Source organism: Myotis yumanensis, unplaced genomic scaffold, assembly GCF_028538775.1.
Source record: "Myotis yumanensis isolate MYYU_CA2020_CCGP unplaced genomic scaffold, mMyoYum1.0.hap1 SCAF_10, whole genome shotgun sequence".
NCBI classification, from domain to species: Eukaryota; Metazoa; Chordata; class Mammalia; order Chiroptera; family Vespertilionidae; genus Myotis; species Myotis yumanensis.
Genome location: NW_027223761.1, coordinates 8069023 through 8081780, shown reverse-complemented (window position 1 = coordinate 8081780; position 12758 = coordinate 8069023). Strand labels below are relative to the sequence as shown.

General features: G+C 47.8%; 1 protein-coding gene and 1 non-coding gene across 2 annotated transcripts; one reads left to right on the top strand and one right to left on the bottom strand.

Moving 5' to 3' along the window:
* Window positions 1–698: 698 nt before the first annotated feature.
* Window positions 699–870, top strand: LOC139019098 (U1 spliceosomal RNA). The gene has a single exon (XR_011472997.1). It is a non-coding gene; the product is annotated as a U1 spliceosomal RNA (small nuclear RNA).
* Window positions 871–8583: 7713 nt separating this feature from the next.
* PSMD10 (proteasome 26S subunit, non-ATPase 10) lies at window positions 8584–8982 on the bottom strand. Its single transcript, XM_070426473.1, is given in 6 exon segments — window positions 8584–8627; window positions 8630–8667; window positions 8669–8735; window positions 8738–8875; window positions 8878–8913; window positions 8916–8982. Coding segments are annotated over 6 exon segments (390 nt in total).
* Window positions 8983–12758: the final 3776 nt, after the last annotated feature.

Sequence of the window (12758 nt, the reverse complement as noted above, 5' to 3'; positions counted from 1 at the left end):
CAGAGCCTTATCTCTAGGATGGGAAGAGGATCCAGAACCACCCCAGGGCTTTCCTAATAAGTAGAACATCTGCAGAGAGCAACCAGATGAGAACCTGGCTGGGAGGCACTCTGCAAATGATGGTCATTTTTACCCTTATTCATATTCCTATTTCAGCCTTACTCAAACCTTTTTAAACACCAGCTCTGTGCCAAGTCCTGTAGCTAGGTCCTGCAGATACAGATATTGATAAATACACCTTTAATACATGAAAGCAGATGCTCCTCCTCGGGTTTGACTCCTGGAGTACAAACTTTTCACAAACCAGAATGTCAGGGCATGTTGCCCGGCGCCACTGCCACTGTCTGGCTATTTGTGATGAGGCAGTCAGGAGTTCCTGAATTATCCAAGTCTAAATAAAGGCAATATGGGGGGCAGACGACCCTACCCAGGCAGATTCCTTGACTCCCCCAGATTGCTCCCTCAGATTGGCTTTCTTAACTCTCAGAGTCCAGGACCACACCTCTTTTTCCTTCATGTATTCATTCATTCATTCAATAAATATTTATTGAGTGACTGCATACACACACGAATTTGCACCCCTAACCCAGGGTCTGGAACAGAGGAAAGTCTCCAGCTCTCCTTACATGTACCAGCTTAATTCATCCAGCCCATACTTGCACATGCTCATAAAGTACCTTCTAAGAAATCAGGAAAAAACAAATACCTGGCAGGAGAGAGAGCATGATCACAAAGGTGGTTTTCCCACAGCGAGGCATATCCATTGCACTCCAGATGTGCTGACCCCTGCGATTTCCCCAAATGTAGAAGCCTGACTGCATAACTTGTGGTCGTGGGGACAGGACTGCGAACACGTACACGCTCTCCCCTGGGGGTGAGGGGGGGGGGGGCGGGGAATTGGGAAGATACCCAAATTTAGTTCAATGGGGTAGAATGTTCATTCATTTTATGAATATTTTTAGGGCCCTATGTGCCAGGTGTGGCGTAGGTTTGGGGAATACAGAGCTAAGACATCACTTCCCCCTCCGCCCCCCAGTTTACAGCCTGGAGGGGCGAAGAGAAACAGAGTATTGCAATGTTTGTTTTATAAACAATGTGTGACTGGTGCAGAGGGACCACAGAAGAAGGATCCAACTCTCCAGCTGGCATCATGGGGGCTTCACAGAGGAGATCTGAGTTGGGTCTCAAAGGATGAGCAGTTTTCCAAGCAGAGAAGGGAGAAGCCCGTTTGGTATAGCTCCAGTAAAGCGAGATCCCAGCTTTCACTCATTTTCATTCATTTATTCATTCATGCATTCATTCATTTCATTCCCCTAGATTGCAAATTCAGTAAGAGAAAGTTGTAAACAAGCTAAATGGCCAACAAAAAAAAGATTAGTTAAATCATTTTCTTTCCAAATGACAGAAAGTGTGATGACATTCTCAGTCATGTTTTGATAACTATCTAATCACAGGCAAAATTCTATATCTTGTTTGTGGTGGTAGTTACAAGACTATACACGTTTGTCAAAACTCACACAACTCTACACTAATATGTAAAGTATGCCCTAATTTTTAAAAGTGGGGAAAACCTTTTTTAAAAAAGCAAGATACAAACAAGTATATACAGAGTGAGTCCAAATTCAAAAAAAGAAAGCAGGCAGTGTTTAGATGAAGCATGTATGATATAAACTTTATCTTTCACACAAAAAGCTCTAGAACAGCGGTTCTCAACCTCTGAGTCGCGACCCTTTGGGGGTCAAACGACCCTCTCACAGGGGTCACCTAAGACCATCGGAAAACACATATATAATTACATATTGTTTTTGTGATTAATCACTATGCTTTAATTATGTTCAATTTGTAACAATGAAAATACATCCTGCATATCAGATATTTACATGACGATTTATAACAGTAGCAAAATTACAGTTATGAAGTAGCAACGAAAATAATTTTATGGTTGGGGGTCACCACAACATGAGGAACTGTATTAAAGGGTCACGGCATTAGGAAGGTTGAGAACCACTGCTCTAGAATGTTATTAATCAAGTGATAGAATTGTGATAAAATCAGTTTGTTGTTTTAAATATATACTTTTATTGATTTCAGAGAGAAAGGGAGAGAGAGAGAGAGAGAAACATCAATGCTGAGAATCATCAATCGGCTGCTTCCTACATGCCCCCTACTGGGCATTGAGCCTGCAACCAAGGACATGTGCCCTGATTGGGAAGCGAACCATGACCTCCTGGTTCATAGGTTGATGCTCAACCACCGAGCCAGACCAGCTGGGCAACAAAATAAGTTTTACATGAAAGGAAATTAAATTCTAAGCCTCAAATTTGTAAAAGAAAAACATACACATCCATACATGAAAATATTGTTCCTATACGCAATTAGTGTTGTGCATTTCTCTGTATAAACATCATATGTTTTCCTGCAGAGGGACCCATCAGAATGTTGGCAGTGGTTGTCTGAGTGGGGCGTGGGTAGTTTTCATGTATTTCTTCGCGCTAGTCTGTACTTCCTAGATACTTTATGGTGAATATGCACTACTTTTATCATGGGGGGGGGGGCACAAATCTTATTTTAATAAAACCTAGGCAAGAATGAACCATGGAGAATTGCTCAGGAGGCTAAAATGACTTTTAGATGCAGTCATCTGTACCACCCAACTAAACTGTTTCCCAGAAGTATTCATCTGAACAACACTGTAGAGACTGGGTGGCATCCTTGTAAGCCTCAGTCAGGAAAACAATGAACATGGGAAATGCTTTGGCTCCAATTCTTCTGAAGTTTCGATAAAGATAAGGTAGTATGGGTGGGGAGGGGGTTGTGTCTTCACAAATGTGCCACCAGCCTCGGCTCCGGATAATGTAGTTAGTTGTCAACCTTGAGCATGACCTGAGCCGCCTCTCCTTTCTAGAGATGCAAGCAAGCCAAGGAATCCTGTGAGATCAGAGTGTGTATCACAGAGATCTGGGTGTGTCTCAAACCCCCAAGAATATGTAAGAACCTAATGAATGGTGGTGTGACAAGCAGCCAGAAGGTCTGGGCTGGAAGAGCTGTGTGGGTGGATGGTGGGACAGGGGACCCTTCCTTTAGGAGGAAGAAACGAAGCCCAGAGATGCAAAAGGGATTTTCCTACTGGCACCCCGCCAGGTTGGGGCAGAGATGGGGCTGGAACTTCGAGTGAACCGGGGCTGGTGGTTCCTGAGTCCACCCTGCTTGGATTTTCCATGTACCCCTGTTAGGTGGTGTCGAGTGTGTTTCCTTCCACGTCCCGCGTGGAGTAGGGTTCGGTATCTGAAAGAGGAGCCGCACAACAAATGAGAGAAAAAGACACGAGCTAATTTTGCAATATTGGGGGACCAGGCGGGCAAGTCCAACTCAAGGAGAGGGACTTCCCCCGATCTCAGGCCGCTCTAAGCTTTTATTTGATCTGGGGTAGCCCTAGGGTAAGGAGGTTTGTCTGGGGTAGCCCTAGAGTAAGGAGGTTTGAATGACACATGGATTAGCTCATTGGTAGACAATTTCCAGAAATAGGCAGAATATCTGATCAACAATAATCAACAAGGATCTACACAAGTACCTAAGGAATTAAGGGAACTAAGGTGGGATGCTTCAGCTATTATTACCTAAATTAACTGGGTGGTTCCTAGATTAACTGGGTGGTGCAGTTCTGACCTTTGCTAGGACTTCAAAGGTTACTAGCTTTTGGGGGTCTCTGTCTAAACTCAGCTAGTGAAGACAATGAATGGACTCCGGCAGGTGGGAGGTCAGTAAACGAGGAGACAGGGAAAGAAAGCAAGTGCTTTGCTTATTCATCTCATTTAATTCTTACAGTAACTCCCCAGATGGGTTCCTATATCTTCCCATTTTGCAGATGAGGAAACTGAGGTCCAAGTGGCCGATAAGCAGGGAGATCCATCATCAGCCCAATTGTTCCAGGGTCCATAGTTGTTCGATTTCTCGTAGTCAACCAATTAACTGAAATTTTGACCCATCAATGAGCCAGCCTGGATCGTGGGAGCTTGGTTGGTGCGTGTGAGTCCCTAAGAGCAGGGACGATAAAATCACACTTGCAGAGCATTTTACAGAAAACCCTTTACCCCTGTAACCTCACTCAATCCCACATCCTTTTACAGGTGCCGCCGAGAGACTAGATAACCTGCCCGGCGCCCATGATTTGGTCAAAGCTCTGCCTGGAATGCAGGAATGGCTCCGGAGCCCGTGTTCCTGATGCTATATCAAAAGGTGTCTCCTGACCCCAAAGCTGGGGACAAAACCCCTTGACCCGTGCGGGCCGACCAAGGTACCGCCCCCAATGTCCACTGAGGGTCCACACTGCCTCCCAGCTGCCCAGCCTAAAATGCTCCCCATTGTCCCAGCAAATGCCAGGCACAGAGAGTCCCAGCTCTGGGAGTACCCCACACAGGGGTGAAGATTTCTGTTCCCTTCACCCATATAATTAGGTTTTAAAATCAGGTCATAAGCTTCCTGCAACTTGATTTTCTGGATTCATTGAGTTCATCAGATAGTGTGATCTAATAAAAATACCCAGCTATTATAGGGAGAAGAGCCCACAGGCAGTTTAAACTCTCTGAGAGCTGGGCCCTCTTCCCTTAACCTTGACCTTGGGCAAGGTATGTAACCCACACTAAGCCTCAATCTCACCTGTCAGATAGGGACAACAAAGACTAACTTGCAAGCTGGGATGTTGAATTAAGAGTAACTGCCCTTCTTGTCCAGTCACCATTGCCCTCTTTGAAAGCCACTTTCACACAGTGGTTACTGACAGAGACGCTGGAGCTGGGTGGCCTGGTTCAAACGTTGGCTCTGCTTCTTTTGGCCATGGCTGTGTTCTCTCAGGCAAGTTGGTTGACCTCTCTGGGTCTCCGTTTCCTCATTCCTAAAGCGAGGATCATAGCACCGCCTCATAGGCTGGCTGTGAGGGCTAAGTGAGTGGGGAAGAGCTCCCGTGTAAGAGCCCTACTCTCACCACCCCCACTCCCCAAGAATCTGGATTACTTCCTACTTCTTTGCTTCTGACAGGCTGAGAAAGGGCGGGGCCTGTTCTCACCACTGCCAACCAAGGGGCCTTGCAGGTCTTCTGAGGTTTTCTTCCTATTTGCGACCATCCCTCGAGCATGTGTGGCTGGGAGCTAAGACAGTCGTCTGAGGCCACAGGGAGAGACACTGCCCATCCCATTGCCAGGCAGGGATTCCTCCCTCCCCCCCCAGCCCCCCCATCTTCCAGGAAAGTTTTGTTTTTCCCATTCCCAAAGAGCGCAGAAAAGCAGTCAAGAAATGGAGAAAAAGGGAAAAGTATTATAATTCTGTAATAATGAAAGATAAGCATAATGGTTAGACTTTTACATAATTTATGAGGTGATCCCCAATAAGCCTAGTACTCACGTGGCACCATCCAGTTATTACAACATCATTGACGATATTCCCTGTGCTGTGCTTCCTATCCCTGTGACTGCTTTGTAACGACGTGGAATTATCTTTAAAATATATTTTTTTTAAAATGTATTTTATTGATTTTTTACAGAGAGGAAGGGAGAGAGATAGAGAGCTGGAAACATCGATGAGAGAGAGAAACATCGATCAGCTGCCTCCTGCACATCTCCCACTGGGGATGTGCCCGTAACCCAGGTACATGCCCTTGACCGGAATCGAACCCGGGACCCTTCAGTCCGCAGGCCGACGCTCTATCCGCTGAGCCAAACCGGTTTTGGCTATCTTTAAAATATTAAGTGATTTTTATTTGGCATGTATCTATTATAATTCTCTGGGGAAGTAAACTTACCGACCAACATGAAGAGGTTACTGGTTGGAAGGGATCCACTGATCAAGTCAAAAGCAAGGGCAGGAAATGCCGTCAGTTGGAGCTGCAGGATAAGGGTTAATTTCGGGGACTGGGACCAGTCTTGCTGTGGCTCTGGCTGTGGCTGTGGCTGCTCTTGGCCCCGCCTCTGCCAATGGTGAGTTGTCCTTGCAAATAAAAGAAATAGCAATGAGTTTATGCACACAGGTTATTTCATATGGACCTGGGAGTTGTATTCTCAGGAATAAGCAAAGGACTTACATTGGCGACTCTGTGTAGTTCCGCATGGCCAACAGCTGCACGTGTTCCGTGATTGGAATCCCACTCCATCACACTTGCTGGCATTTCCAGTAAGTTTTTTGGGTTTTTTGTTTGTTTTAGATTCTCTCAACATTTTACTTTTTTGAAGTTTCTGAAATACAAGTCAAAGCACATTTTTGTGACACAACATGTTAACAAGCTTTACATACTTCTCCCTACAGGATGACTGAATAGAGGTACTTTAAAACTTCCTTTTCAAAACAACACATTTTATGGAGGGAAGTCCCTCGTTAAAAGAAGACATGGGTGCACAGGCTATCATGTTTAATTATTTTAGTGCTTATGAACACCCAACTTGGAACAGCTGCCCTGCCTATGGAAAATTTGTTCTCTGAAGTATATTAAGTATTCCTCCTATTACAAAAATAAATTAAGTGCATTTGAAAAAGTGGCAGTTTTTGGTATAGGCCTTTAAGCTTGGAAAACTAGGATATGTGCTGGGAGCTGGTCCATCCTTGCTGCTTGACACAGTCGCTGCAGAGAAGAAACATCTGCACAGCATATGTTTCAAGGGATCTGGCGTATATGGCATATTGTTCTTAATATGTTTGCTCCCCTTAGCGCTATGTGTTTTAACCAAGGTCACCTCTCCGAGAAAGGTTGTTTCCCGAGGTAGGGATTTTTCCCTGAAGTTAGGGAGGGGATAAAACCTCTTAACTAAGTGCCAGGTGGGTAGTTAATCACTTTAACTACAAACAATCATGCTTAAGCTACATAATCTTTACTCCCTGGAATGGAGATAAGAAACACCCTAACCTTTGCAATAGAAATTGACAGGATTAAAATAAACTGGTATAAATACAGATGTAACAAGACAACAGGACACAGAACCTAGAGACAGAACCTAGAGAGAGAACCTAGCGAGAGAACATGGCAAAAGATCCTGGACAGAACATGGCTACAGAACTTGGCTGGAGAACCTAGAGACAGAACATGGCAGGAGAACCTGGACAGAACCTGGCTGGAGAACCTAACCAGAATTTGGCTAGAGATCCTGGCTATGCTGCTGATCAACTGAACGCTGTCTCTGTGTCATTCCTTCTTCGCCAACTCCATCCACACCTTTGGGGATACCTGGACCTGTTGGGGTTTGACCCCAACATCTAACCACCCATCAACTCATCTTTTTTTTTATGCAGTACAGATAGAGCAAGTTGCAGATGTCAGTACATTTCCTGCCAACTACTTCAACATGCCTATCATTAATAGGAGATCAATATTTTTTTTACACTGCTGACTAGCTGGTGTACATGATCACAAATACCTCACTGCTTACCCCTCAGAAATAATCCAGCATTCTCCTTGCCCCAGCTCTATTTAACCTCCTCTGTTTGGGTGGGGACACAGTGTTCCATTATCTGAGAATCCATGCCTCAGCAATAAACTACTACCACATCCTCTACCTCCACCAAGACCAGAAAGGGCCAGCAATCTGGCTTGGATGGGCCTCACGTCATTCGGATCCCGCCCGGTGAGCTTGCGAATATTCTCATCTACGTTCTTTAGGCTTTCTTTGGCCTTTTCTAGCTGCTCCTGCAAAGTTCTCACTGCGACCGCCATCTTCTCCCTGTTCGGGCACCAGATGCTGGGGTTGGACCCCGGCAGATATGTTTTGACTGTACAGAAGGAACATTCTAGAATCCACCTAAAAACATCTGGCAGAACAGCTGGCCTGAGGCTACTGGGGTTGTTCCACATCAGAGGGAGTCAAAGGGGGCCTGGAAGAGTGCCCAAGTCTCACAGTAGCCACAGAACCACTTACTCGAATTAGCCAGAATTCTGTATAGATTACACAACACTAGCAGAACCACCTCAGCAGTCACAAATTGTAAGCTTAGAACAAATAGAAACAGTATTCAGCAGAAACAATATTCAAAATGTTTACAAAACTTTGGAGGTGAAAAAACACTTCATCCTTCATAGATGATGTCTGTGCTCAAGCACTTTGTTTCCAGGACACAGGGGACAATCACGAAACATTCACAGTGAGAATAAATCCAAGCTGCTTGCCCTAAGCTTGGTGCTCAGGGTATCGGCCCATGCCCCATAGGGTCTCAGGTCCGATTCTTGGTCAAGGGCACCTACCTGGGTTGCAGGTAAGATCCCCGGCCCTGGTCAGGGCACGTGCCAGAGGATGTGTCTCTCTCACATCGATGTTTCTCTCCTCTCCCTCCCTTCCTCCCTTCCACGCTCTGTAAAAATCAATGGAAAAAATATCCTCAGGTGAGGACTAACAAAAAAATTAAATAAAAAAAATCCAAGCTGCTTCACTCCCACCATTCCTGTGCCCTTGCAAGGGGTGTCTTATCTTCTTTATTCTCAATGTAAATACTTGCTCCCTGGGACACTGGCAGTTAAGCCTCTCCCACTCTCTCCTCATCCCGGACTAAGTATAGAGGAGTGGTACCTTGGCTGCTTGTGGATGCTCCGTAGAAGGATATGAATCATCTTCAGGTTACCCTGGCTGCCGCCCGGTGCATTGCTATAGCCTCACACGGTCCTTAGCATCTGGGTCAGCCCCGCCTTCGGGCAACAGCTGCATAGAGTGGGGGAGGACAGCCATTTTGATGGGCAGCATTCACTTGAGCACCTCTTCCCAGAGGGCTTTTACAGTCTCATTATCCCAGCCAGTGGAAGCAGCAGTATGAAGCGGAGACCGACCGGCATCACGCTCGTCACGCACTGGCACCTCAAGGTGCCGCAAGAATGCAACCATTTCTGTGTCCGCTGAGCACGCCCATGCAATGCAGCTCTGCTGTCCGGGCCAGGTCTAGTAGCCGGGATGTCTGCGCCTGGACCTCCTACTTCAACTCCTCCAGCTCCCCGCTGCCGGCCAGACCGCAGACCATCCGCTTAGACACAGCCCCTCATTCCCTTTCCAGGATCGGTGGCAGCAGGGCCCTCCAGGGTATGAATGTTCACGGAGGACTCCGGTTTTTTAAAATATATTTTTAATTGATTTTTTTTTGAGAGAGCGCGAGAGAGAAACATTGATTTGTTGTTCTACTTATTTATGCATTCACTGCTTCTTATATGTGCCCTGGCTGGGAATTGAACCCGCAGCCTTTTTGGTGTATTCCTATTGCCCAACTCCTACTGACATACTCCTAAAAATCTGATCAACACAAAAAGAAATGTTTTTACCTCTGGAATATTTGTCATGAAACAAAAGATTGAGAGGATCAGATAGGGTAATTTTCAATATTTGAAAGCATGCAAATACGGTGTTCTCAATAGCACCGAATAATTAGGGTGTGGGGTATTCTGATTTCTCGTTCCCAAGTTTTAAAGATTAATATCTGTGAGGAACTTGGATCCCGTAGCTGCTGACTTACTGAGGAAGAAGGTCATGCTGCGCAACGGTGCCAGCCAGCACCCGCCCCCACACCAGGCTTGCTAAGTGGGACCGTCAATGGGTGTTTTGTTCGAGTACCTTCAGTGGATCAGTCTTGGCACCCAGGCCATGGCGGTACCACCAGGAAGGTCTTTTTCTTTCTTCCTGACACGTCCTTAAAATCACTTTAACGTTCACAGAGGATATGACAACTGTTAGATGTTGGGATTTTTCAGCATGTATACGATGAACATTTTTATCCATTTTCATTCATCTATTCAGCAGACATTGTCATGTTGAGCCACTTTAAGCCAGGCACCGGGCCAGGTGCTCAAAATACCTCCATAATTCGAGACGTGAGAGCTGGCTGCCTAGGCAGAGAAGCGGACGGACGGATAAGCAGAGATTTGCATCTGGTTTGGAAATAGCGTGTTCTGTGGCCGAGGACGACTCCTTTATATGGGCTCCATCAACTGGACCCCCATATGGAGAAGCAGAGTTGGGGTTACAGTGGCCGTGAGCTCCTCCTGCCCGCTGCCTCTCCTGCTATCTGGGAAAGGAAGGGAGCTGCTGGGGAGACGCAGAGGGAGGCAGGTGGCTGCACTCAGGGTCGGTGAACCGATGCAGCCATTGGAACTGAGGTTTCTTACCAGCACTTGGCTTTTTGCCTGGGAGTGGCTGGTTGTCCATCCTCACTGCTAAGACCAAGTTAGTTGGAATTAAAGTTTTATCATTCTATGTTAAAAAAAAGGGGGGGAGGGGGGAAGCTGGAAAACTTTTTGTTTGAGATTGGAATGCGTGTTGATCTGCTCGGGCCGCTGTAACTAAGTCTCACAGACGGCGGCTTAAACCAGACATTTACTATCCCCATCCTGGAGGCTGGGGGTCAGAGATCCAGGTGTAGACAGCCGTCTCCTCCCTGTGTCCCCCATGGTTGTCCCTCTGTGTGTATCTGTGTCCTGATCTCCTCTTTTTGTAAGGATACCAGTCACATTGGATTAGGACCACCCCAGGAACCTCATTCTACCTCAATCTCCACCTCCAGGTACAGTCACATTCTGAGGTCCTAGAGGTCAGGACTCCAACATATGACCTGTGGGGACAGTGCAGCCCATTGCTGCCGCCCTCAGTGTCCCTGGCTGCCGTGGTGCAGACACACCACTGGTCTCCCCCCAGGGTTAACTTCCTGCCACGTTTCCATGTCCAAGGTGTGATGATGGACTCGACTAAGCTGGACTGGCAGCCTCACAGAATACTTTTTACCTCACCAAGGGACGGGTTTTATTTATTTTTTAAACATTTTTTTAATTGATATTTTTTAGAGAGAGAAGAGAGAAACACGCACACATTGATCTGTTGTTCCATCCATTCATGCATTCATTGGTTGATTCATATATGTGCCCTGACCAAGGATCGAACCCGCAATCTTGGCGTCTCAGGACGATGCTCTAACCAACTGAGCTTCCTGGCCAGGGCCTGAGAGACTTGTTTTAAAAACGAATCTGAAAACGCTCGAGCTGGGAGTCAATTCTCAAATCTCCATTTTCAAGTTCCATTTCCCACCACCATGCCGGCAGGCTACCTAGAGTCGTTTCTTCCTCCCCGCCAAGCCCCCTGCGTCGGTAGGGCTGTGCATTGGTGACAACCTTCTTTGTGTGTAGCTGGCAGCAGATGCCCTTATCCTGTCTTCCTCTGATTGTGTGTATCCATTGTGTTCAGTGAGGAACTGGGAACTGGTGGCTTTCTTGTGCTTTATAGACTTTCACACCGATGCTTAGGACAGGGCACTCATGAGGAGTTTAGGACACAATAGTGGGGTGGGATTAAATATGAAAAAAAATGTCCTTGCATAGGAGGTGTCCGTATCTCCCACAGACGGAGCCTTGGCAGCCTGAGCTGCCATCCACACAGCGCTGCCCACTGCCTCATCCACCCTCCTTTTTTTTTTTTGATCCTCACCAGAGGTTATTTTTCCATTGATTATTTTTAGAGAGAGTAGAAGAGAGAGGGAAAGCAGAGAGAAATATTGATGTGAGAGAAACACATCGATTGGTTACCTCCTGCACAAGCCCCTACCAGGGCCCGGGCTGGGGAGGAGCCTGCAACCAGAATCAAACCCAGGAGCCTTCGGTCTGCAGGCCGACGCTCTATCCACTGAGCCAAAACGGCCAGGGCCCCACCCACCCTCCTCATCGCCCCTGGGCTCCCCGCTGCCCACTGCCTGGCACCCACTCTCGCCACACCTTCTCCTGGCCCTGGAGGATGAATGACGGCTCACAGCTTGGCCGGGACTGATGAGAACACTGTCCCCGTTCCCTGCAGCCCAGCCTTCTCAGAACCAGCTGGCTGTGACTCAGAAGGAAAGAGGAGAAACGAGGCCTGTTTCATGGGCAGCAGGGGTGGGGTGGGCGTTTAAAATCTGGGAAATAATGAGCTGTGAGTGACGCTTCCCTTGAGCCAGGCAGGTGGCAGCAGCCTCGATGGCCCCGATGAAGCCAAGAGGCCGAGGCAGGGCCAGGGGAGTGGCTTGGAGTATTAACCTGCTCAGACCGCTGTAACTAAGTCCCACAGACAGCTGCTTAAGCCAGACATTAACTGGCCCTCAAGGAGTTCCCAGCCCCCATAAAGTCATGTCAAGCAATCAGCCAACACCGAGCCACAGGGGCTCCGACCAGACACAGAAGAAACCCCTGGTTGTGGCAGAACTGATTCCAAAGCGGAGCAGGCAGGCTCCGCGTCCCGGCTCTTGGTGGCACAGGCTGGGAGCCACATGCGGAGCCTCGCAGCTCACAGAGGGGCCTGTTCACTTAGTCCCCAGCGCTTCAGAGTTTGGCCTTTTTACATCAGGCAGAAGGAGAACGTGCCCGATCTCTTTGTGGGAATCCTGGGAGTTTCCACCGTGGGAAGTTGGAGTGTGGATCCCCAGCCCTTCCCCAGGTCTGCACACGGAGCAGGTCCCAGCAGGTGTGGCGGAGGGCCAGGGAGCAGTCTGTCCCTGGCTCGCTGTCTTGATCTCCCTCAGGGATCAGGTGCTCGGTCATCACCACAGAGCCTCCTGGCGGCCCAGTCAAGGTGGCAAGCCAGGGACAGCGACAGCGTTTGCACGATGCTCTCAGCTGCCATAGGAAAGGCCCCACCCAGCCAGTCCCCTTGGAGCGATTCCCTCCTCCTAGCCCGGCTGGGCACCTCCCTGCCACCCAGCCCACCCCGCAGGCTCTGGACCAGGCCAAGAGGGCCCAGACCTTCCTGGCGGGACCTCATTCTTTCAGCCCACAGTGATCTCTGGAAGCC